This window comes from Squalius cephalus (assembly GCF_949319135.1).
Source record: "Squalius cephalus genome assembly, chromosome: 23".
NCBI lineage: Eukaryota > Metazoa > Chordata > Actinopteri > Cypriniformes > Leuciscidae > Squalius > Squalius cephalus.
Genome location: NC_137144.1, coordinates 4,821,865 through 4,847,500, shown reverse-complemented (window position 1 = coordinate 4,847,500; position 25,636 = coordinate 4,821,865). Strand labels below are relative to the sequence as shown.

The window sequence follows — 25,636 nt, the reverse complement described above, 5'->3', positions numbered from 1 at the left end:
TCAAATGTGAATATGAACTATAATATTCATCAGCGTTTCCTGTTTTTTAAACGCATGTCTGTTTAGTTTTTGTTTATTTTCCTCTCAGACTCCAGATGCTGAAGCCAGATGTGAACATACAGTAATAACTGTAATACTGTCAAATATTGCCACCACTGTTGTTATTGTTAAATTAAAAAAATTAAAAAATTAATTGAAATTAGGCTGAAATAATATTTTTAATGGAAAACTTATTCCAGTTAGCTGACAAGTTATTAAATGCAAGTAAAATAATTACTAAAAATAAAAAAAGCTAAATATAATTAAAACAAACTGAAATTAAAATGAAAACTGAACATAATAATTAACGTTTTTATTACTATTATGTGAATATATAGTAAAGAATTTATTCCTGTGATCAAAAGCTGAATTTTCAGCATCATTACTCCAGTCTTCAGTGTCACATGATTCTTCAGAAATCATTATATGATTTGATGCTCATGAAACATTTATGATTATTATTTATGCTAAAATCAGTTGAGCTGATTCATGTTTTCGTGGAAACTGTGATGCATTACACTCTACAGGAATATCTGATGAACCGAAAGTTCAAAAGAACATTTATTTGAAACAGAATCTTTTGTAAGTTTATAAATGTCTTCACTGTCACTTTTGATTAACTTAATGCATTCTTGTTGAATAACCTAATAAACTAATTTCTTTAAAGTAAAATAAAAAAACTTGTAAAATAAAGCTACAGATAACACCAGAATCCACCAGTGAAACAGCATCTTATGTCATTAATGCACTGACTGAAATATGAGCTTCTGTTCGGCTGAGTTTTCTTTCTTTTTTAAAGTAATTAATAACACAGATGTGAGGACTCCTATCATAACGGTGTTGAATTATTACATGTCTGAAGTTGCTTTGATAATTCTTCAGATGAATTATTAAATATTCACAGTAACATTCATTTGTCTGCTCATTTGAGGGCTGTTGACTGAGAGCAAATAACTGATCTTGTAGCGCCTCCTGCTGGACACACCCTGCACCGCTCAGCCTGTGCTGGTGTTTAAAGGGGTGGTTGATTATGATTTGACTTTTCTAACTTTAGTTAGTGTGTAATGTTGCTGTTTGAGCATAAACAACATCTGCAAAGTTACAACGCTCAAGGTTCAGAGCAAAGGGAGACTGTCTTTAAAAGAAATAGCTTTTTAAAGACTACAACAAACAACTGGTAGGAACTACAACGAGCTAACGATCACTAACCCTAAAATTTACATAAGCCCCGCCCCCAGGATTTATAGATGATCATGACAGAATATGCTAATCAATAACTAGAAGATAACTACACATCAGATTCATAAATTCATCAACTAAACATTCAGAAATGTCCTGTTGCTCTACATGTTGTCACTTCTTCTTGAGTCTCTCCATCACTGTCTGACTCCGGTTTGAACATAAAAAGTAAAAAAAAAAGCTAAAAGTTATAAAAATTTTCAGTGTGTCTGTGTGAGGTAATCGGATTTGCTAACACACACACACACACACACAGGAGCTGTTGAAGCTCCGCCCCTGTGCCGGGAGCAGCAGCTCATTTGCATTTAAAGGGACGCACACGAAAAGGTGCGTTTTTGCTCACCCCAAAAAGTGACAACTTTAACATGCTATATAAAAATATCTGTGGGGTATTTAGAGCTGCAACTTCACATACACACTCTGGGGACATCAGAGACTTATTTTACATCTTGAGAAAAGGTCATTATAGGACCCCTTTGGGTTTAAACGTGGCTGTGATGTGGCTGTGATGTGGCTGTGATGCGGCTGTGATGCGGCTGTGATGTTTACAGGGTTTAAACACGACTGTGATGCGGCTGTGATTCGGTGGCTGTGATGTTTAAAGGGTTTAAACACGGCTGTGATGCGGCTGTGATGTGGTGGCTGTGATGCTTAAAGGGTTTAAACACGGCTGTGATGCGGCTGTGATGCGGCTGTGATGCGGCTGTGATGTTTAAAGTGTTTAAACACGGCTGTGATGCGGCTGTGATGTGGTGGCTGTGATGTTTAAAGGGTTTAAACATGACTGTGATGCGGCTGTGATGTTTAAAGTGTTTAAACAAGGCTGTGATGCGGCTGTGATGTGGTGGCTGTGATGTTTAAAGGGTTTAAACATGACTGTGATGCGGCTGTGATGCGGCTGTGATGTTTAAAGTGTTTAAACACGGCTGTGATGCGGCTGTGATGTGGTGGCTGTGATGTTTAAAGGGTTTAAACGGCTGTGATGCGGCTGTGATGCGGCTGTGATGTTTAAAGGGTTTAAACACGGCTGTGATGCGGCTGTGATGCGGCTGTGATGCGGCTGTGATGTTTAAAGTGTTTAAACACGGCTGTGATGTGGCTGTGATGTGGTGGCTGTGATGTTTAAAGGGTTTAAACATGACTGTGATGCGGCTGTGATGCGGCTGTGATGTTTAAAGTGTTTAAACACGGCTGTGATGCGGCTTTGATGTGGTGGCTGTGATGTTTAAAGGGTTTAAACGGCTGTGGCGCGGCTGTGATGCGGCTGTGATGTTTAAAGGGTTTAAACGGCTGTGATGTGGCTGTGATGCGGCTGTGATGTTTAAAGGGTTTAAACACAGCTATGATGCGGCTGTGATGCGGCTGTGATGTTTAAAGGGTTTAAACGGCTGTGATGCGGCTGTGACGCGGTTGTGATGTTTAAAGGGTTTAAACACGGCTGTGATGCGGCTGTGATGTGGTGGCTGTGATGTTTAAAGGGTTTAAACACGGCTGTGATGCGGCTGTGATGTTTAAAGTGTTTAAACACGGCTGTGATGCGGCTGTGATGTTTAAAGTGTTTAAACACGGCTGTGATGCGGCTGTGATGCGGCTGTGATGTTTAAAGTGTTTAAACACGGCTGTGATGCGGCTGTGATGTGGTGTCTGTGATGTTTAAAGGGTTTAAACATGACTGTGATGCGGCTGTGATGTTTAAAGTGTTTAAACAAGGCTGTGATGCGGCTGTGATGTGGTGGCTGTGATGTTTAAAGGGTTTAAACATGACTGTGATGCGGCTGTGATGTTTAAAGTGTTTAAACACGGCTGTGATGCGGCTGTGATGTGGTGGCTGTGATGTTTAAAGGGTTTAAACGGCTGTGATGCGGCTGTGATGCGGCTGTGATGTTTAAAGGGTTTAAACACGGCTGTGATGCGGCTGTGATGCGGCTGTGATGTTTAAAGTGTTTAAACACGGCTGTGATGCGGCTGTGATGTGGTGGCTGTGATGTTTAAAGGGTTTAAACATGACTGTGATGCGGCTGTGATGTTTAAAGTGTTTAAACACGGCTGTGATGCGGCTTTGATGTGGTGGCTGTGATGTTTAAAGGGTTTAAACGGCTGTGATGTGGCTGTGATGCGGCTGTGATGTTTAAAGGGTTTAAACACAGCTATGATGCGGCTGTGATGTTTAAAGGGTTTAAACGGCTGTGATGCGGCTGTGACGCGGTTGTGATGTTTAAAGGGTTTAAACGGCTGTGATGCGGCTGTGATGTTTAAAGGGTTTAAACGGCTGTGATGCGGCTGTGACGCGGTTGTGATGTTTAAAGGGTTTAAACGGCTGTGATGCGGCTGTGATGTTTAAAGGGTTTAAACGGCTGTGATGCGGCTGTGACGCGGCTGTGATGTTTAAAGGGTTTAAACGGCTGTGATGTGGCTGTGATGCGGCTGTGATGTTTAAAGGGTTTAAACACAGCTATGATGCGGCTGTGATGCGGCTGTGATGTTTAAAGAGTTTAAACGGCTGTGATGTGGCTGTGATGTGGCTGTGATGTGGCTGTGATGTTTAAAGGGTTTAAACACGGCTGTGATGCGGCTGTGATGCGGCTGTGATGTTTAAAGTGTTTAAACACGGCTGTGATGCGGCTGTGATGTGGTGGCTGTGATGTTTAAAGGGTTTAAACATGACTGTGATGCGGCTGTGATGCGGCTGTGATGTTTAAAGTGTTTAAACACGGCTGTGATGCGGCTGTGATGCGGTGGCTGTGATGTTTACAGGGTTTAAACACGACTGTGATGCGGCTGTGATGTGGTGGCTGTGATGTTTAAAGGGTTTAAACGGCTGTGGCGTGGCTGTAATGCGGCTGTGATGTTTAAAGGGTTTAAACGGCTGTGATGTGGCTGTGATGCGGCTGTGATGTTTAAAGGGTTTAAACACAGCTATGATGCGGCTGTGATGCGGCTGTGATGTTTAAAGGGTTTAAACGGCTGTGATGCTGCTGTGACGCAGTTGTGATGTTTAAAGGGTTTAAACGGCTGTGATGCGGCTGTGATGTGGCTGTGATGTTTAAAGGGTTTAAACGGCTGTGATGTGGCTGTGATGCGGCTGTGATGTTTAAAGGGTTTAAACACAGCTATGATGCGGCTGTGATGCGGCTGTGATGTTTAAAGAGTTTAAATGGCTGTGATGTGGCTGTGATGCAGTTGTGATACAGCTGTGACACGGCTGTGATGTTTAAAGGGTTTAAAAGGCTGTGATGTGGCTGTGATGCGGTTGTGATACAGCTGTGATGCGGCTGTGATGTTTAAAGGGTTTAAACACGGCTGTGATGCGGCTGTGATGTTTAAAGGGTTTAAACGGCTGTGATGCGGCGGCGGCTGTGATGTTTAAAGGGTTTAAACGGCTGTGATGCGGTTGTGATACAGCTGTGACGTGGCTGTGATGTTTAAAGGGTTTAAACGGCTGTGATGCGGCTGTGATGCGGTTGTGATACAGCTGTGACGCGGCTGTGATGTTTAAAGGGTTTAAACACGGCTGTGATGCGGCTGTGATGTTTAAAGGGTTTAAACGGCTGTGACGCGGCGGCTGTGATGTTTAAAGGGTTTAAACGGCTGTGATGCGGCTGTGATGCGGCTGTGACGCGGTTGTGATACAGCTGTGACGCGGCTGTGATGTTTAAAGGGTTTAAACGGCTGTGATGCGGCTGTGATGCGGTTGTGATACAGCTGTGACGCGGCTGTGATGGTTAAAGGGTTTAAACGGCTGTGATGCGGCTGTGATGCGGTTGTGATGTTTAAAGGGTTTAAACACGGCTGTGATGCGGCTGTGATGTTTAAAGGGTTTAATCGGCTGTGACGCGGTGGCTGTGATGTTTAAAGGGTTTAAACGGCTGTGATGCGGCTGTGATGCGGTTGTGATGTTTAAAGGGTTTAAACGGCTGTGATGCGGCTGTGACGCGGCTGTGATGTTTAAAGGGTTTAAACGGCTGTGATGCAGCTGTGATGCGGTTGTGATACAGCTGTGACGCGGCTGTGATGTTTAAAGGGTTTAAACACGGCTGTGATGTTTAAAGGGTTTAAACGGCTGTGATGCGGCGGCTGTGATGTTTAAAGGGTTTAAACGGCTGTGATGCGGCTGTGATGCGGTTGTGATACAGCTGTGACGCGGCTGTGATGTTTAAAGGGTTTAAACACGGCTGTGATGCGGCTGTGATGTTTAAAGGGTTTAAACGGCTGTGATGCGGCTGTGATGCGGTTGTGATACAGCTGTGACGCGGCTGTGATGTTTAAAGGGTTTAAACACGGCTGTGATGCGGCTGTGATGTTTAAAGGGTTTAAACGGCTGTGATGCGGCGGCTGTGATGTTTAAAGGGTTTAAACGGCTGTGATGCGGCTGTGATGTTTAAAGGGTTTAAACGGCTGTGATGCGGCGGCTGTGATGTTTAAAGGGTTTAAACGGCTGTGATGCGGCTGTGATGCGGTTGTGATACAGCTGTGACGCGGCTGTGATGTTTAAAGGGTTTAAACGGCTGTGATGCGGCTGTGATGCGGTTGTGATACAGCTGTGACGCGGCTGTGATGTTTAAAGGGTTTAAACACGGCTGTGATGCGGCTGTGATGTTTAAAGGGTTTAAACGGCTGTGATGCGGCGGCTGTGATGTTTAAAGGGTTTAAACACGGCTGTGATGCGGCTGTGATGTTTAAAGGGTTTAAACGGCTGTGATGCGGCGGCTGTGATGTTTAAAGGGTTTAAACGGCTGTGATGTGGCTGTGCATCACAGATATTGTGAATTATTTGGCTGTGATGCGGCTGTGACGCGGTTGTGATACAGCTGTGACGCGGCTGTGATGTTTAAAGAGTTTAAACGGCTGATTAATCTCATATAGGATACGTTTCTTTGAGTTAAATAACGTGCTAGCAAAGTGCTCCAGTTTAACGGTATTCATTCAGCGCGCAGCTCAAACAGCAATGCGCGGTTAATAATAACTATGATTAGGACTGTCATATTACATAACATGAGAACACTGTTTTATTAAATCGTTGTGAATTCATTGTGTTTAGCCATTTTCAGCGCGTTGTTTCCAGGAAGAGCACGTCCACAACAGTCACATGTTCCAAGCACGCATCTGAGGCATTGGTGACACTTTTCATTAGTCGATATATTTGATTATTAAATAATCCATTTAATTAAATGATCAATCACATTGAAACATTTTACAATCCTACTAGCCCTTCATTTAGATTAAAAACCATTCTCATTCATTTGGTGAGGAACATAGCGTTTTGTGCAGTATATTTGTTTCAGGAGAGGTAGCCTATATCTTCATTTGACTGTTCTAAGGGAACATTAGAAACAGCTCTATATCCTCTAATTTTACTGTCACCTTCCCCAGGGATCTTACTGTCACCTTTCTCAGACCAAGGGGGATTATAAGTGCTGCTGCTGCTAATGTTTCAAGTTTTTCATACAAGTAGTTTACCAGATAGATTATTATGTAGGCTTTATATAGTGTAGGCTAAGCCTACCCATATAGATTTTTATTTAAAATGTATTTTATGTTGCTTAATGTTTCACATGCAACAGGTGAGCCAGTGCACAATTATTTTTTACGTATTTTAATTTTCTGTGCATAATTTATTTTGTTAAACTACATAAATGCCATTATCTGTAACGTATCCCAACTGTTACAATAAAACATCAATTGAGCAATATAACATGCATTTTTATTCAGTATATAAGCGATATTTTGCTTTTAATGTTAAAGACACTATTGATACCGTGAGAAATTTACATTCTCAGGAAAATAGCCGCTTATCAGTTAATCGTTAATCGATTGATAAGGTCAATCAACTAATGATTAATGAATTAATCGATAATTTGCATCCCTAGGCGGCTGTGATGTTTAAAGTGTTTAAACACCGCTGTGATGCGGCTGTGATGCGACTGTGACATGGCTGTGGCGTTTAAAGGGTTTAAAGGGATACTTCACCTCTGGAAAGATGAATGTGTATTTAAAATGGGTCATTTATGTAGAAGAAATGTGAAATTATTTTTGAATTTGGAGCTTTCTAGACTGAAAAAAGGCAGAAAATGTATTTTTGGCTCATATGGATGAAAGACAACAACTCCCAGAATGCACTTGCTTCGCTGCTCTACGAGGCCATTCCTAAGCCATGCCTACCGGTAAGAGCACGCAGTTTAACAACAAGGCTAGGCTACTAGTGAGTCTCCGTGACGAGTCTGCCCGGGATTTCGAGATCACCCAAAATGTCCGGGATTCGGCTTTTGCGTTCTACAGTCGCCATTCATCATGTTTACTGTGGCGAGCAGGACGAGGCTGAGGGGCGCGGGAGAACGGCGCGAGGCCGGTGGCGTCATTACTGATGAGCGACACCTGTGAGACGCACCGGTCTCGTATCTCTCACGGATGAGCGGGAATTTTCTTAGCAATGTTAAAACGCACATCAACTGATCACTTGTTTAGCGTTCATGTAAACACTACATTCAGATTCACCAGTCGGAATGAATTCAGCTAGATTGAAACAAAAGGTGTGCATGTAAACAATGAATGGCGACTGCAGAAAGCAAAAGCCGAGTCCCGGACATTTTGGACGATCTCGACGGCCGGACATGTCCGGGAAAAAGAGGATGGTAACCCCTACTAACGTTACTCAGCTTTCTCCACAGAACAAGAGCCTGCTAGCTTAGCTTCCAAAAAAAGACGGCTGACACCATGTGTGCATTCTGTGAGTGAGATCCCTCTGTGGGCGGGTTGAAAACATGCGAGACAGCTCCTACTACTGGCTGTAGTCTCTCGCCTCTGGCCAAAAAATCCAAAAAATTTCCAGACAAAAAATACATAAATCTCTCGTCTCAGGGGGATATGAGGGTGGAAAGCACAGTAATTCGAAAACACTACAGGTTTTCTACTGATACAAAGCTTAATGCTAAATCCTGAAGTATCCCTTTAAACACGGCTGTGATGTGGCTGTGACGCGGCTGTGATGCGGCTGTGACGCGGCTGTGATGTGGCTGTGACGCGGCCTGACTCACCGATGCCGCTGTTGGCCCCCGTGACGATCACCAGGCGGTCGGACAGGTCTCGGCCGTGCAGCACCTCCAGAGCCGAGCTGTTCCCGTCGAAGCGCTTGGGCTTCAGCTGCACGTCCTCCACGGTGAAGGCCTGCCGCGGGTCGAAGTACGTGCGCCGCTTGTTGATGTGGCTGAGAGGAGAGTTCAGCAGCACAACACAGTTACACAACACCAGTGCAGTAGACTGCTTCATATAACATCTTATCACAGAGAAAACCTGCTGAACAAAATTATAATTAAACAAATGTGGTTGTGAAATGGGCGGGGCTTAGCATCCTGAACGTCTCTGATTGGAAATATATATAAAATACCATTTTCTGTATATTATAATTCATTTTATTATATATAAAATATTATGATAAAATATACAAATATAACTATAAAATAACTTTTAAAAACTTCTCTATGTATTTATTTATTTATTTGACGACTAAAAACTTTATATTATTTGTATGTTCATTTATTTCTGTACTTATCATTGTAATATATCTGTTAATTTCAACATTTACAGTACTAATACATTATTAAAATCAAAAGGTTGTCTTTGTTTATATTTTACTGAATTGAGCTAACATGAACAGCTGTGTTTTATTACCAATCATTAACAAAGATTAATAAATACTGCATCATAAAAATATATTGCTCAATGTTAGTTTATGTTATTGAATGAAACCTTATTGAAAGTGTCACCAATTAATTTATTATTAATTAGCCTGAAAGCTGAGAGACAGGTCTGTCTGAAGGGAAACTATAATATATAATATGACTGATTAAACTCACTCAACATAGATGATCTGGCCTTTATCATCCGTCTCTTGCTCCCATCCATATGGCAAAGCTGTAAATAATACAATAAATAAGTGACTTAATCATTGATTTATCCTCATTGCATATCAAAACTCTCTTCTGAAAGCTCTGCACACTTCATTCGAGTGTATTAATGGCGTTGAGATATTTTAATACAGTTATGACGGTGAGATGATCAGTTATTGTTCATAAATCAATCCTCAAACCTCCAGCACAGCGCTTCTTCTTCCCAGTTTTGGGATGCTCCCACTGAGTCTTCATTTCCTCATGGCTGAAACGAGTTATGACAATATAATGTGTCTGTCAGTGCTTGTATAAATCTCATCACTGATACTCATTATTAGCACTGATGAACAGAGTGAACGCGCGCGCTCGTCTCAAACACTCACTTGGCATAATAAACCCATCCGTCTGTCGTGGATCTCTCTTCCCAGCCGGGAGGAAGCTCGTCTTCACTGTCTGTATCATCCATGCCGGCGTATTTAAGAGCTGCCATCGCGGAATAATTGTTTTCAAATAAAATAACTCATTCAACTTCTCAATGAAATTTCGGTAACAGCAAATTCACGTTGCGATAATCCGGCTGGACCACTTCCGGAAACACAACATTACGTCACGCAAGTGGGCGGGGCTTAACGACCTGAACGTCTCTGATTGGCCAGGTGCGATGCATTTAAATAAAAACTTTATTTTATTTACTTGTGGCTTATATTAAAGTTTATTTGTCTAATTTCTCCACGCGTAAAATAATAAATTACCTTTAGGATTTATCTTTGCAAAAAGAATGATATGTTTTCATTTTTCCTAACAAAATACCATATGCACAAATTAAATTATAGTTGTCTTGTTTTAAAAAAACAACAACTTAAAGATTAATCAATTTTCCTAAAATCTCAAATCAACAACATGTGGAGCTTTTCTCAAAGATGGGTGTCAATGAAATAAAATCACAAACGTAGCACGTCACGTGGTAGCCGTTACTTTTCTCAGCGCTGATCAGGATGGATCAACCAGTCTTTTACGATTACAGCCAAAAAATTTTGATTGCCTTCTTAATAATGTTATGTTATGTTATGTTATTTCCCTTCTGTCTCATGTATAAATCGTTGTAATTAGCAGATTTAAACAAAACGACTTAGCCTGCAAATAAATGTTAGTAAGATAAAAGCCGTCGTGATATTTCACAGATATTTGTGAGTCTTTTGAGCGCCGCTCTTGCAAACTTTCGGACAATATTAACGATATTTAACGGCCTTCGACTTTCTCCAAATGGTTAGTCAACACTTATTTACATGAGGTAAAATATATATTAAAACTCCGAAACAACACATGACATTTAACTCACATTTGAGATTGTTTCCCCCATAATGACCACAAGCTTTGTTTAAATAAATGTCGATTTGAAAACTCATAAAAAATAAAAATGCACAGACCTTTGTACATTACTTTATTGCTTAGTTTCCTTTAAGTGACTTTTTTTCTCTTTCATAACAGCTCTCTTCAGCAATCTGCAGAGTTTTGGTGACAGTATACATGTAAATATTACTCACACAATCATACACCTCATATTGGACTGTTTTCACATTAACATGCATAGAAAACAACCAGGACAGATAATAATAATAATAATAATATCATTGTCAGTGTTATTTTATTGTGGTGATCCAAAAAAAAGAATAATTCATAGCAAATCTTTCATGACAGCTGCACAACAATTTTCTCAGTTTCAGTGTGTGCGTATATTCTGGAGACAAAATCTAAATAATATATAATTAATGACAATAACTAGCTAACAATGAGTAACTTCACCACCTCTGAGCTCTAAACTCAAACTTAAAACATAAAATCAACATAAAATCAGTTAATCTAAGGCCTCAGTTCAACAATCAGAAAGTGTATGGCAAGTCCCATCATCTTCAGCAGTAAATCACACTTAAAATGAGATTAACTATCAACTATTCTTAACAAAAAACATTTTCTCTCTCGCATTTATCTTTGGGAATCTGTGTTTCAGGAGTTCATTATTCATTTCAGATGGCATGATCAAACATAAGTTCACAATCAGAAGAAAGGTTCACAGTGATCTTTGTGTCGGTGCATCCGGCACTCGGTGTCGTATCATACTTTATATTTCTCTTTCGCGCTGTCACTTAATATGCAGATATGCTGAAAGATATAGAGAGACAGAGAGACTGGTCAGACAGACTGACTGGTTATGCATTGTACATTTACAACATTAAACCAGAAAGGAACAGGACTAAACACTCACACTCAAATCCCTGAAATATTCATTGTAGTCTAAAGCATATCCCACCAGGAACTTGTCAGGAACTTCAAATCCAACGTCTGAAAGAAGAGTACGGGACATTTAAACGTGCATGTGAAGAGAGCGGGGGAACTACAGTATATTCAGCAAGAAGAAAACTACGATGTTACGCATTATTTTCAAATTAAGCACATTCCAAAAAATATATGTAAAAAATAATAATTAATTATAATATGAATTAAATTTATATTTAGAAATATATAATATTATTTTAATGACAATTAAGCACATAAAATATATATATATAAAAAAAAATATATATATATATATATATACACTACCGGTCAAAAGTTTTAGATCGGTAAGATTTTTTATGTTTTTAAAAGAAGTCTCTTCTGCTCACCAAGGCTGCATTTATTTGATTAAAAATACAAACAAAAACAGTAATATTGTGAAATATTATTACAGTTTAAAATAACTCTTTTCTATGTGAATATATAATGAAGTGTAATTTATTCCTGTGATCAAAGCTGAATTTTCAGCATCATTACTCCAGTCTCCAGTGTCACATGATCCTTCAGAAATCACTCTAATATGATGATTTGATGGACAAGAAACATTTATGATTATTATCAGTGTTGAAAACAGTTTTTTACATTTTTATTTCAGGATTCTTTGATGAATAGAAAGTTCAAAAGAACAGCATTTATCTGAAATCTAAAGCTTTTGTACCATTAAACACTACCGTTCACAGGTTTGGGGTCAGTAAGAATTTTAATTTTATTTTTGGGGGAAAGAACTAAAATAAATCAATACTTTTATTCATCAAGGATGAGTTAAACTGATCAAAGTTACAGTAAAGACATTTATAATGTTAGAAAATATTCTATTTTAAATAAATGCTGTTCTTTTGAACTTCAGCACAACTGTTTTCAACATTGATAATAATCATGAATGTTTCTTGAGCATCAAATCATCATATGATAATGATTTGTGAAGGATCATGTGACACTGAAGACTGGAGTAATGATGCTGAAAATTCAGCTTTGATCACAGGAATAAATTACATTTTAAAATATATTAAAATAGAAAACAGTCATTTTTAAATTGTCATAATATTTCACAATATTACTGTTTTTTTTATATCAAATAAATGCAGCCTTGGTGAGCAGAAGAGACTTCTTTTAAAAACATAAATCTTACCGATCTAAAACTTTTGACCAGTAGTGTATGTATATATCCAACAAAGATATATATATATATATATATAATGGGTTTACATATGTTCTTGACAGGTCCTGCATGCGCACCCATATTAATGTAATCTAGTGTTGTGTCCAGGCGAACTGTCACGTGTCTGATTGACACTCAACCTTTGACGTCAACGATTACGATTCCATTTACAGTAGTCGCAGTTTATCATCGGCGTGCGAACAGCCCTCGTGTCCTGCAGAGAGGACATCAGCAGAGCTAGAGCGAGCGAGTGTGAGGACTCCTCGTCTTCATGAACACACACACACTTCAGCTCGACAGTGGAAGTCAAGAGCGAGCGAGAGAGAGAGACGTTTGTGCTCGAGGATGGGTGGATATAAAGAGCTTATCAGCTTTCGGTCTAAAAGCATTGCGTAACAGCTGAGCGTTGAGTGCGTGTCTAATGTGTCCGGCGTACATGCAGAGTGTTTTATTTCTCCGAGTGATGTGGATTAAGCACAAAATCATCATAATATCCAATACAAACCCACGATGAGAAACAAATAACTCACAGTCGGGACGGTATCCTGAGCTCCTGGGTGTCCTTTTCACCAGTAAACTGCAAAGAAACGACACTGAACTCAATATTGTGGGATATATTAGATCAAAAGAAGGACGTTTGAATAAACAACAATCTGATTTTAAACACTAATGCCCAGTAAGAAGCCATTTAACCATTAAGAAACACCCGTTCACACCAAGAGCGATAACTATATGAGCGTCCACACCAGCGGAAGATATCGTTCATTTATTCAGGATTGCCGTCTGTCTCTTTAAATGCTCGTTAAAGCAGGACTGATTCTGATTGGCTGTCAGTGTTATCGGTCATCATCAGCTGGATAATGATATCGTTCCTCTGTGCCGTTCTCGTTATAGCTGTGTAACTCTATTCTTTTATATTTAAAACTATGACTAAACCTTTATCATTATAGGTCTCATCTTTGGTGTGAACTGGCATTAAATGTTAAGTGTACTGAACACACACACGTCTAAAATATGTTTAGAGGACGACGACTCTCTCGATTTGCACCTCAGAGATGTTCACGCCTCACCTGACAACTTTCACCATTTTAGGATGGCATTCGTTTAATAGTTTGAGCAGCGTTTCCATAGTTCTTCCCGTCTCCACAATGTCCTGAGGCACAAAAGAGGATTCAGCATCTGTGTTTATCTCAGCACACGTGTCACATGACATGAACTATACTGAAGAACCTCACCTCAACTATGAGCACATTCTGTGAGGAGAGAAAGAAGACAAACTAGCAGTCGGACCACAACACTTCAAGAAGCATTCACACGACTGTTCACAAGTTTGTGCTCAGGACAATTTATTCATTTATACATGTGTTTCAGCAATGATGCATTAAACTGATCAAAAGTGACCGTAAAGACATTATAATGTTACAACAAATTATTTTTTCTATCCATCAAAGAATCCAGAAAAAAAATGTATCACAGTTTCCACTAAAATCTGAAGCACATGAACTGTTTTCAACACTGATAATAATCATAAATGTTTCTTGATCATGGAATCATCATATGATAATGATTTCTGAAGGATCATGTGACACTGAAGACTGGAGTAAGTTTGATCACAGGAATAAATGACACTTTATTATATATTCACAGAAAACAGCTGATTTACACTGTAACAATATTTCACTGTTTTTACTGTATTTTTGATCAGATAAATGCAGCGTTGGTGAATATTAGAGACTTCTTTTAAAACCATTAATAAAATCTTAGCGACACCAAATGCTCTGCAGAAATGGAAACCTAAAGAAAAGAGTGTGGAAGGTTCAGACTCACCTTTCCAGAAAGAGCCGACAGCTCGTCTCCTCCGATAACCTTCACACAGTTTGTAGACTGGTCATTCTGGAGGAAATCACATCAGACATGAACACTTTCAGTCAGTGTTACAGGTTTGAAGACTGATCAGTAATGTGACAAAGACTTCATTTAACTGCACTAAACACTGTGTGTTATTTGAGCTTTAAAGCGTGGAATTATTCCTTTGAGCTGGAACCACTTTTCTGTAGCATTAACTGATAGTTATACTATGGATACAATACCGATAAACCAATGATTACTTCCATATTATGGTCATTAAATGATAAACATTGGTAAATGCTAGTCAATTATACAGTATTTTTTATTAAAAGAAAACACTAAAAACTAAAAATCATTTTAAAAGCTAGTAAGAATTCAGGCATACCTCAAATCTAATTTACTGTGTGAAAATGGATATTGTTTCATTATGTTTTTAGTTTTTGAAGTCAACATGAAATGTAAATTCATCTATTTTCAGAATTTAATCACAACTTGATCTTCTCCTGTCATTTATTCAGTTTAAACTCTGTCCTTCTTACAATCGACTGCAGGCTTACATTCAGATCTGCATCATTTTTGTGGGCAGCACTTTCATATATATGTATATATTTGTTTTATTTTAATTCTATTTTCAATAACTCATTTCACTCAGATATACATGACTTTAAACTTTTAACACTCTTAAAGTGAGCAAAGGCCGTCAAAAGGAGATCTTTGTCTCAGCGTTCCACACAATGAAAATTGTCCATTACTGAATGAACAAAAAACAGTTTAATTGTTTTTCTAAATATCTTTTGTGTTGCTCAGGAGGTTTGGAGTGACGTGAGGGTGAGAAATGATGACAATTGTCATTTGTAGGCAAACGGCTCCTTTAAAGGCGCAGTGAGCGATTTCAAATCAACCCAAACAAACACGCCCCTCCCTTCATTGCTCCGCCCCCAAACTGCACAAACACAATTCAAGAGTGGATGTCTCTATCATTGCTGAAGTAAAATAATGCTTCGTGAAAAATAAAGCGAAGATGACAAACTACAGTAAACTACAGTATACAAGCAAGAGTTGGTTGTTAGTCTCCAGCAGCTCCAGACAAGCAGTGACTCAAACCTGTCCTGTTACTAGAGCTAACAACAGCATATCTTGGTTCTATGAATCACAGTAAAACCAATGTAACTCACATATGGAGAAGAAACAACCTAACCTTGGCGTCCGTTCTCAGGCCTTTCCCTCCAGCGCTGGAAAGCTTTTCTAATGTTAACGCGGATCCTAAAGCTCTCGCCTGATCGTAACCAGTGATATCCTCTGAGATTCTCTCTTTTGTAATGTCTCTCAGCCATCTCTCTTTCTACAGTATGTGGACACGCCCCCTACTGCTGATTGGCTCACTCTCTTTCCTCCATCATGAGTGAACACACTCCCTACTGCTGTTTGGCTCACTCTCTCTCCTCCCCCATCACGAGTGGACACGCCCCCTACTGCTGATTGGCTCACTCTCTCTCCTCACCCATCACGAGTGGACACGCCCCCTACTGCTGATTGGCTCACTCTCTCTCCTCACCCATCACGAGTGAACACGCCCCCTACTGCTGATTGACTCACTCTCCTCACCCATCACGAGTGGACACGCCCCCTACTACTGATTGGCTCACTCTCTCTCCTCACCCATCACGAGTGGACATGCCCCCTACTGCTGATTGGCTCACTCTCTCTCCTCCCCCATCACGAGTGGACACGCCCCCTACTGCTGATTGGCTCACTCTCTCTCCTCACCCATCACGAGTGGACACGCCCCCTACTGCTGATTGGCTTACTCTCTCTCCTCCCCCATCATGAGTGACACACCCCCTACTGCTGATTGGCTCACTCTCTCTCCTCCCCCATCACGAGTGGACACGCCCCCCACTGCTGATTGGCTCACTCTCTCTCCTCACCCATCACGAGTGGACACGCCCCCTACTGCTGATTGGCTCACTCTCTCTCCTCCCCATCACGAGTGGACACGCCCCCTACTGCTGATTGGCTCACTCTCTCTCCTCCCCCATAATGAGTGGACACGCCCCTACTGCTGATTGGCTCACTCTCTCTCCTCACCCATCACGAGTGGACACGCCCCCTACTGCTGATTGGGCTCACTCTCTCTCCTCCCCCATCATGAGTGGACACGCCCCCTACTGCTGATTGGGCTCACTCTCTCTCCTCCCCCATCATGAGTGGACACGCCCCTACTGCTGATTGGCTACAAGTGTGTTGTAAAGCATTTCTCAGAAATCACTTACTGCACATTTAAGTTGTATTTAACCCTTATCATTCTTACAAGGCACATGTCAAATGCACAAGCTACTAATAAAATGCTCCATATGTAATAATATAAGGCTGACTCTGATATGGTCAGTGTTAAACATGACTGTATGAGGCTCAGTGATGGAGTGAATGACTGCGGTAGATCTGGCACTCACCGAGTAGCTCTTCAGCCTAATGAAGTCCACAGTCATTGGCACAGACTTATCACTGTTTTGATTCAGTGTCTTGATGTAATCCATCAGGTCTGCGAAGAACTTATACCCTCCTTTCAGAACGCAAAGAGCCACGATATGGTGTCCGCCCATGTCCCGAACGATATCTCTGGCCAAGCGCTCAGTCCTGCAGAGAAGATCAAAACTGAAGGCTGGAGTATTCTGGCATTAATGCTTTCATTAAAGCTGGCTGAAGCCATGCCAATAATGACAGTCAAGAGATTCATGGGGAAATTTGTTAAACAAATGAATGGGAAAGCCAATTCAAATCACATGCCTCTGCTATTGCGCTAACATCATTAACTAAACCTATGGGGGAACACAGGGCTCTTTTACTATCCAGGGCAATCACCGGTCACTCACAACACAAATGAACACTTCCCAATGTCACCACAACCACCATACAACTCAGAGTTAAAGACACACATGTACTGATTACTCATACCTGTCCTTAATGAGGCCGTTGGGTATAATGACACTGTCCAGATCCTCCTCGTAGTGTTTCGGCACACAGAAGAGACTCAGTTCGTGCCCCTTGCTGTCATCGGATATCTGCCAGATCAAAACTCTATTATAACTCTATTATATATGGTTCCACAACGAACCTTTCAGTGTGTGTGAGAAGAACGTTTTAATCTTTGAAATAACCTAAAATTAACCTTTGTGGAATAGAAAAGCTCCATGGATGTTAAAAGTTGTTCATGGAACCATTGATGCTGATAAAGACCCTTTATTTTTAAGAGCTAATCCACACAATCTGGAATTTTGCATGGGTGCAAAAGATTTTAAGTTGAACACTGAAATTTGACCACCAGAAAGTTACTCGACTGTCTTCAGTGTGAGCTGAGCTTCACTATTAGACAATGGAGCTGATGTGACCATAACTCATAATAAGCAGAATCTCCACACACAGATACTGTCATCAGAAATTGTCTTCACGTGCTTGTTGAGAATTCAGGCAGAATTACAATGTAGCGCATCGGTCTTATAATATAAACTACATTTATGGTCATTTTATCCATTTTGGAGCTTGACAGTAGGCTAGTCACCTCTTGCTTTCACTGCATTGAAAAGAACAAACTTCCTTTAGTGTTCTACTGAGGACTTACGGGTGAGTAAATCATGGCTGATTTATATATATATATATATATATATATATATATATATATATATATATATATATATATATATATTCGTAAATTATTACTTTAAACCGTTATGGCGTGTCCTTAACACACCCGCTCGCGCAACCCGGTTCTATTTATGTACATTGAGACTTTCATCACATAGAGCTGATGAGAAATATGAATTATTTCCTAGTTTGCGGACACACAGTGGCGAACCACACCTCAAACGCGGAGTCTTGATCTGACGCGCATCTCTAAAGACGCGTTAAACGCAGCATCGCACGCTTTTGGCTCTTACCTCCAGAAACGCGGCCATGATCTGCGGTGTTCGTGCTTTCAGCTCGCGGTCCTCGGGCTCATGCTGGTGTGTGTGTGTGTGTGTGTGCTGGAGGAGCGCGCGTCTGCTGTGCGTCGAGGCAACGCGACGCGTGCTAAACCCTGACGTCACAATCCATTTACCCAATAATCTGCTTGACCCGCGGCAACTTGTGCTTCTCCCGAAGAAGAGAGTCAGCGCGCGCGCGTGTGTGTGTGTGTGTCAGCAGCACTGAGTGAGTCTGTGTGTTTACATCATCTTCATCATCGTCATCAGTGCTTTAGTCTGACGCGATGCTGATAACGCGCGATGACGTCAGAGGGAGAGTGTGCAACAACTGATATAAAGCTGTCAAACTAATGTAGCCCAACCTCTTTATATCTGAACCACACACACACACACATGTCTGGTTCACCATCTTTGTGGGGACTCTCCATAGATGTTGGTTTTTATACTGTACAAACTGTATATTCTGTCCCCTTCCACTAACCCTACCCATCACACACAAACACACACACACTAACCCGACCCCTAAACCTACCCCTCACACACACACACACACACACACACACTAACCCGACCCCTAAGCCTACCCATCACACACACTAACCCAACCCCTACCTACCCATCACAAACACACACTAACCCGACCCCTAAACCTACCCATCACACACACACACACACACACACACACACTAACACGACCCCTAAACCTACCCATTACACACACACACACACACACACACACACACACACACACACACTAACCCAACCCCTAAACCTACCCATCACACACACACACACACACACACACACACACTAACCTTACCCTTAAACCTACCCATCACACAAAACTTTCTGCATTTTTAAATTAAAAAAAAAAACTTTAATTACTTTAGTTTTATACCAGATGTACAAATGAGGACATCCCTAAAGGAAGGTTTTTGGCATGATGGTTTTACTTGCATAAAATCTGCTCTTCCAAAGTTAAACAAAATAAGTACAATTTACTTACAATCATTCAATTGCAAAAGTTTACACCCCCATGCATCATGATTCCTGCTTGAGCATCAGTGAATGTACACTGGTTCATGTGTGTTGATGTAGTTATTGTCTTGTGGACTACATATAAACATCTGTTATGTGAAACAGTTTATTAAGTTGCAATGCAATTTTTATGATCCCTCTTATTTTGCTAAAATTATTAACATCTTCCAAAACTGTATACTCACACACACACAGCCCCGATTATGTGTATATTGGAATATTCTTGATCACTCGAGCATCACTTCACAGTGTCATCAGCTGTGCACTAGGGATCTGCCCTTATGTTGTTAATAATAATAATAATAATAATAATAAAGCATGATGCCCTGTTGAAATATGTCTGATAGGGTAATATCAGGCAAATCGGAAGAAAAAAAAACACATTACAAATTTTTTGTGTAACATTGCCTTTAAATTCCATTAAGACATAATTTTAAATTACATTAAAACATCAATTTCAGCAATAAAACATGAATAACAATAACCTGAACAACAAGTGTGTGTGTGTCTGTGTGTGTGTGTGTGTGTGTGTGTGTGTGTGTGTGTGTGTGTGTGTGTGTGTGTGTGTGTGTGTGTGTGCAATCTGAGCGTTTTTCAAAAACAGTCTTGACAGAAAAAGCAGTCATCATCAAAAATGCCAACAATTTAAATTACACTGAAACATCAATTTCATCAATAAAACAAATTTCATGAAAAATGTAACAATAAAAAACAATGTAATTATTGTGATATATGTGACGTGGGAGGAGAATGTATGTGTGCGACAGGAAAGACTTCGGCACAGGAAACACCAGTGGATCCTCACTCGTACCTCCTCGGGATTTCAGACAGACTTCTGAGGCAGCGTGACGATTTAATGATCGACAACAAAACAGAGAGCTTTGGTGACAACAAACTCAATATTTAATTACTACAATACTAACTTCTCGCTAGAAATGTCATCAAGAGTGGGGGAAAAAATTGGTCAAAATGTGCACTTTACACACAAACTGGCCACCAACCTGAAATTTCAGACGCCATCTTTATTTTTCAGCTGAACGTTCAGGGAATGGAGCGCACAGGATTGTGGGATATCAGAGGCAGCGATGGATCCATCTATGCTTGTTCCTCACGGTGCAGTTAGAGAACTGAGATGTCCTTCAGGATGGTTCTTTGATCGGTTTCCACAGGCTGGAGGAACGAGGAAACGAGGAAATGAAACGAGGAAATGAGGAAATGAGGAAAGGAGTAAACGAGGAAAAGAGTAAATGAAGAAACCAGTAAGTGAGGAAACGAGTAAGTGAGGAAACAAGGAAATGAGGAAACAAGGAAATGAGGAAACAAGGAAACGAGGAAAAGAGTAAACGAAATGAGTAAGTGAGGAAACGAGTAAGTGAGGAAACAAGGAAACGAGTAAATGAGGAAAAGAGTAAACTAGGAAAAGAGTAAAAGAAATGAGTAAGTGAGGAAATGAGGAAACGAGGAAACAAGGAAACGAGTAAGTGAGGAAAAGAGTAAAAGAAATGAGTAAGTGAGGAAACGAGTAAGTAAGGAAACGAGGAAACGAGTAAATGAGGAAAATAGTAAATGAGGAAAAGAGTAAAAGAAATGAGTAAGTGAGGAAATGAGGAAACAAGGAAACGAGTAAATGAGGAAAAGAGTAAACGAGGAAAAGAGTAAAAGAAATGAGTAAGTGAGGAAACGAGTAAAAGAGGACACAAGGAAACGAGTAAGTGAGGAAACGAGTATGTGAGGAAACGAGTAAAAGAGGAAACAAGGAAACGAGTAAGTGAGGAAACAAGTTAATGAAGAAACGAGTAAGTGAGGAAACGAGTAAATGAGGAAATGAGTAAATGAGGAAACGAGTAAGTGAGGAAACGAGTAAATGAGGAAACGAGTAAAAGAGGAAACAAGGAAACGAGTAAGTGAGGAAACGAGTAAATGAAGAAACGAGTAAGTGAGGAAACGAGTAAATGAGGAAACGAGTAAATGAGGAAACGAGTAAATGAGGAAACGAGTAAGTGAGGAAACGAGGAAATGAGGAAATGAGGAAACGAGTACGTGAGGAAACGAGTAAAAGAGGAAACAAGGAAACAAGTAAATGAGGAAACGAGTAAAAGAAATGAGTAAGTGAGGAAATGAGGAAACAAGTAAATGAGGAAAAGAGTAAACGAGGAAAAGAGTAAAAGAAATGAGTAAGTGAGGAAACGAGTAAAAGAGGACACAAGGAAACGAGTAAGTGAGGAAACGAGTAAATGAGGAAACGAGTAAATGAGGAAACGAGTAAATGAGGAAACGAGTAAGTGAGGAAACGAGTAAAAGAGGAAACAAGGAAACGAGTACGTGAGGAAACGAGTAAAAGAGGAAACAAGGAAACAAGTAAATGAGGAAACGAGTAAAAGAAATGAGTAAGTGAGGAAATGAGGAAACAAGGAAACGAGTAAATGAGGAAAAGAGTAAACGAGGAAAAGAGTAAAAGAAATGAGTAAGTGAGGAAACGAGGAAAAGAGGAAACAAGGAAACAAGTAAACGAGGAAAAGAGTAAAAGAAATGAGTAAGTGAGGAAATGAGGAAACAAGGAAACGAGTAAATGAGGAAAAGAGTAAACGAGGAAAAGAGTAAAAGAAATGAGTAAGTGAGGAAACGAGTAAAAGAGGACACAAGGAAACGAGTAAGTGAGGAAACGAGTATGTGAGGAAACGAGTAAAAGAGGAAACAAGGAAACGAGTAAGTGAGGAAACAAGTTAATGAAGAAACGAGTAAGTGAGGAAACGAGTAAATGAGGAAATGAGTAAATGAGGAAACGAGTAAGTGAGGAAACGAGTAAATGAGGAAACGAGTAAAAGAGGAAACAAGGAAACGAGTAAGTGAGGAAACGAGTAAATGAAGAAACGAGTAAGTGAGGAAACGAGTAAATGAGGAAACGAGTAAATGAGGAAACGAGTAAGTGAGGAAACGAGGAAATGAGGAAATGAGGAAACGAGTAAGTGAGGAAACGAGTAAAAGAGGAAACAAGGAAACGAGTAAGTGAGGAAACAAGTAAAAGAGGAAACGAGTAAATGAGGAAACGAGTAAATGAGGAAACGAGTAAGTGAGGAAACGAGGAAATGAGGAAATGAGGAAACGAGTAAGTGAGGAAACGAGTAAAAGAGGAAACAAGGAAACGAGTAAGTGAGGAAACGAGTAAATGAGGAAACGAGTAAATGAGGAAACGAGTAAATGAGGAAACGAGTAAGTGAGGAAACGAGGAAATGAGGAAACGAGTAAGTGAGGAAACGAGTAAAAGAGGAAACAAGGAAACAAGTAAGTGAGGAAAAGAGTAAAAGAGGAAACAAGGAAACGAGTAAGTGAGGAAACGAGTAAATGAAGAAACGAGTAAGTGAGGAAACGAGTAAATGAGGAAATGAGGAAACGAGTAAGTGAGGAAACGAGTAAATGAGGAAACGAGTAAATGAGGAAAAGAGTAAAAGAGGAAACGAGTAAGTGAAGAAACGAGTAAGTGAAGAAACGAGTAAGTGAGGAAACGAGTAAATGAGGAAATGAGGAAACGAGTAAGTGAGGAAACGAGTAAATGAGGAAACGAGTAAATGAGGAAACGAGTAAATGAGGAAAAGAGTAAAAGAGGAAACAAGGAAACGAGTAAGTGAGGAAACGAGTAAATGAAGAAACGAGTAAGTGAGGAAACGAGTAAATGAGGAAACGAGTAAATGAGGAAAAGAGTAAGTGAGGAAACGAGTAAGTGAAGAAACGAGTAAGTGAAGAAACGAGTAAATGAGGAAACAAGTAAGTGAGGAAACGAGTAAATGAGGAAACGAGTAAATGAGGAAAAGAGTAAAAGAGGAAACGAGTAAGTGAGGAAACGAGTAAGTGAAGAAACGAGTAAGTGAAGAAACGAGTAAGTGAGGAAACGAGTAAATGAGGAAATGAGGAAACGAGTAAGTGAGGAAACGAGTAAATGAGGAAACGAGTAAATGAGGAAACGAGTAAATGAGGAAAAGAGTAAAAGAGGAAACAAGGAAACGAGTAAGTGAGGAAACGAGTAAATGAAGAAACGAGTAAGTGAGGAAACGAGTAAATGAGGAAACGAGTAAATGAGGAAAAGAGTAAGTGAGGAAACGAGTAAGTGAAGAAACGAGTAAGTGAGGAAACGAGTAAATGAGGAAACAAGTAAGTGAGGAAACGAGTAAGTGAGGAAACGAGTAAGTGAGGAAACGAGTAAGTGAGGAAACGAGTAAGTGAGGAAACGAGTAAGTGAAGAAACGAGTAAGTGAAGAAACGAGTAAGTGAGGAAACGAGTAAGTGAGGAAACGAGTAAATGAGGAAACGAGTAAATGAGGAAAAGAGTAAAAGAGGAAACGAGTAAGTGAGGAAACGAGTAAGTGAGGAAACGAGTGAGGAAACGAGTAAGTGAAGAAACGAGTAAGTGAAGAAACGAGTAAGTGAGGAAACGAGTAAGTGAGGAAACGAGTAAGTGAAGAAACGAGTAAGTGAGGAAACGAGTAAATGAGGAAACAAGTAAGTGAGGAAACGAGTAAATGAGGAAACGAGTAAATGAAGAAACGAGTATGTGAGGAAACGAGTAAATGAGGAAACGAGTAAATGAAGAAACGAGTAAATGAAGAAACGAGTATGTGAGGAAACGAGTAAATGAGGAAACGAGTAAATGAGGAAACGAGTAAATGAAGAAACGAGTATGTGAGGAAACGAGTAAATGAAGAAACGAGTATGTGAGGAAACGAGTAAATGAGGAAACGAGTAAATGAAGAAACGAGTAAATGAAGAAACGAGTAAGTGAGGAAACGAGTAAGTGAAGAAACGAGTAAATGAGGAAACGAGTAAGTGAGGAAACGAGTAAAAGAGGAAACAAGGAAACGAGTAAGTGAGGAAACAAGTAAAAGAGGAAACGAGTAAATGAGGAAACGAGTAAATGAGGAAACGAGTAAGTGAGGAAACGAGGAAATGAGGAAACGAGTAAGTGAGGAAACGAGTAAAAGAGGAAACAAGGAAACGAGTAAGTGAGGAAACGAGTAAATGAGGAAACGAGTAAATGAGGAAACGAGTAAATGAGGAAACGAGTAAGTGAGGAAACGAGGAAATGAGGAAACGAGTAAGTGAGGAAACGAGTAAAAGAGGAAACAAGGAAACAAGTAAGTGAGGAAAAGAGTAAAAGAGGAAACAAGGAAACGAGTAAGTGAGGAAACGAGTAAATGAAGAAACGAGTAAGTGAGGAAACGAGTAAATGAGGAAATGAGGAAACGAGTAAGTGAGGAAACGAGTAAATGAGGAAACGAGTAAATGAGGAAAAGAGTTAAAGAGGAAACGAGTAAGTGAGGAAACAAGTAAGTGAGGAAACGAGTAAGTGAAGAAACGAGTAAGTGAAGAAACGAGTAAGTGAGGAAACGAGTAAATGAGGAAATGAGGAAACGAGTAAGTGAGGAAACGAGTAAATGAGGAAACGAGTAAATGAGGAAACGAGTAAATGAGGAAAAGAGTAAAAGAGGAAACAAGGAAACGAGTAAGTGAGGAAACGAGTAAATGAAGAAACGAGTAAGTGAGGAAACGAGTAAATGAGGAAACGAGTAAATGAGGAAAAGAGTAAGTGAGGAAACGAGTAAATGAGGAAAAGAGTAAGTGAGGAAACGAGTAAGTGAAGAAACGAGTAAGTGAAGAAACGAGTAAATGAGGAAACAAGTAAGTGAGGAAACGAGTAAATGAGGAAACGAGTAAATGAGGAAAAGAGTAAAAGAGGAAACGAGTAAGTGAGGAAACGAGTAAGTGAAGAAACGAGTAAGTGAAGAAACGAGTAAGTGAGGAAACGAGTAAATGAGGAAATGAGGAAACGAGTGAGGAAACGAGTAAATGAGGAAACGAGTAAATGAGGAAACGAGTAAATGAGGAAAAGAGTAAAAGAGGAAACAAGGAAACGAGTAAGTGAGGAAACGAGTAAATGAAGAAACGAGTAAGTGAGGAAACGAGTAAATGAGGAAACGAGTAAATGAGGAAAAGAGTAAGTGAGGAAACGAGTAAGTGAAGAAACGAGTAAGTGAGGAAACGAGTAAATGAGGAAACGAGTAAGTGAGGAAACGAGTAAGTGAGGAAACGAGTAAGTGAGGAAACGAGTAAGTGAAGAAACGAGTAAGTGAGGAAACGAGTAA

At 40.1% G+C, this 25,636-nt stretch overlaps 2 protein-coding genes across 4 annotated transcripts in view; both read right to left on the bottom strand.

Moving 5' to 3' along the window:
- The window catches only part of wwox (WW domain containing oxidoreductase), a gene marked incomplete at its 3' end in the record, with an annotated part of 261,789 nt that extends 251,033 nt beyond the window's left edge, over window positions 1-10,756 (bottom strand). Inside the window, exons 1-5 of one of the 2 annotated variants that reach the window (XM_079859839.1) lie at window positions 10,706-10,756; window positions 9,545-9,644; window positions 9,362-9,426; window positions 9,129-9,186; window positions 8,310-8,479 (exon numbers count right to left, since the gene is read on the bottom strand). In XM_079859839.1, coding sequence (XP_079715965.1) covers window positions 8,310-8,479; window positions 9,129-9,186; window positions 9,362-9,426; window positions 9,545-9,627 — 376 coding nt within the window. In that variant the 5' untranslated portion in view covers window positions 9,628-9,644; window positions 10,706-10,756. Of the gene's footprint in view, window positions 1-8,309; window positions 8,480-9,128; window positions 9,187-9,361; window positions 9,427-9,544; window positions 9,775-10,705 lie in introns of those variants that run through there. The other variant, XM_079859838.1, reaches the window with a different exon arrangement.
- Window positions 10,585-18,732, bottom strand: hprt1l (hypoxanthine phosphoribosyltransferase 1, like). 2 transcript variants are annotated; one of them, XM_079859845.1, is made up of 9 exons: window positions 18,438-18,732; window positions 17,458-17,564; window positions 16,956-17,139; window positions 14,482-14,547; window positions 13,890-13,907; window positions 13,725-13,807; window positions 13,185-13,231; window positions 11,425-11,501; window positions 10,586-11,321 (listed from the first exon to the last, which is right to left on the bottom strand). In XM_079859845.1, exons 1-9 carry the CDS (start codon window positions 18,453-18,455, stop codon window positions 11,274-11,276), a joined length of 648 nt encoding a protein of 215 aa, XP_079715971.1. In that variant the 5' UTR covers window positions 18,456-18,732; the 3' UTR covers window positions 10,586-11,273. The 2 variants fall into 2 exon arrangements, with proteins under 2 accessions (XP_079715972.1, XP_079715971.1); XM_079859846.1 differs by lacking the exon at window positions 13,890-13,907 and having other exon boundaries at window positions 10,585-11,321.
- Window positions 18,733-25,636: the final 6,904 nt, after the last annotated feature.

Excerpts from the sequence above, each read along its gene's own strand:
- hprt1l (XM_079859845.1), bottom strand. Across the intron at positions 17,140-17,457 it reads AACGGCCTCATTAAGGACAG|GACTGAGCGCTTGGCCAGAG; the intron begins GTATGAGTAATC and ends TCTTCTCTGCAG. Across the intron at positions 11,322-11,424 it reads AATATTTCAGGGATTTGAGT|CATATCTGCATATTAAGTGA; the intron begins GTGAGTGTTTAG and ends TATATCTTTCAG.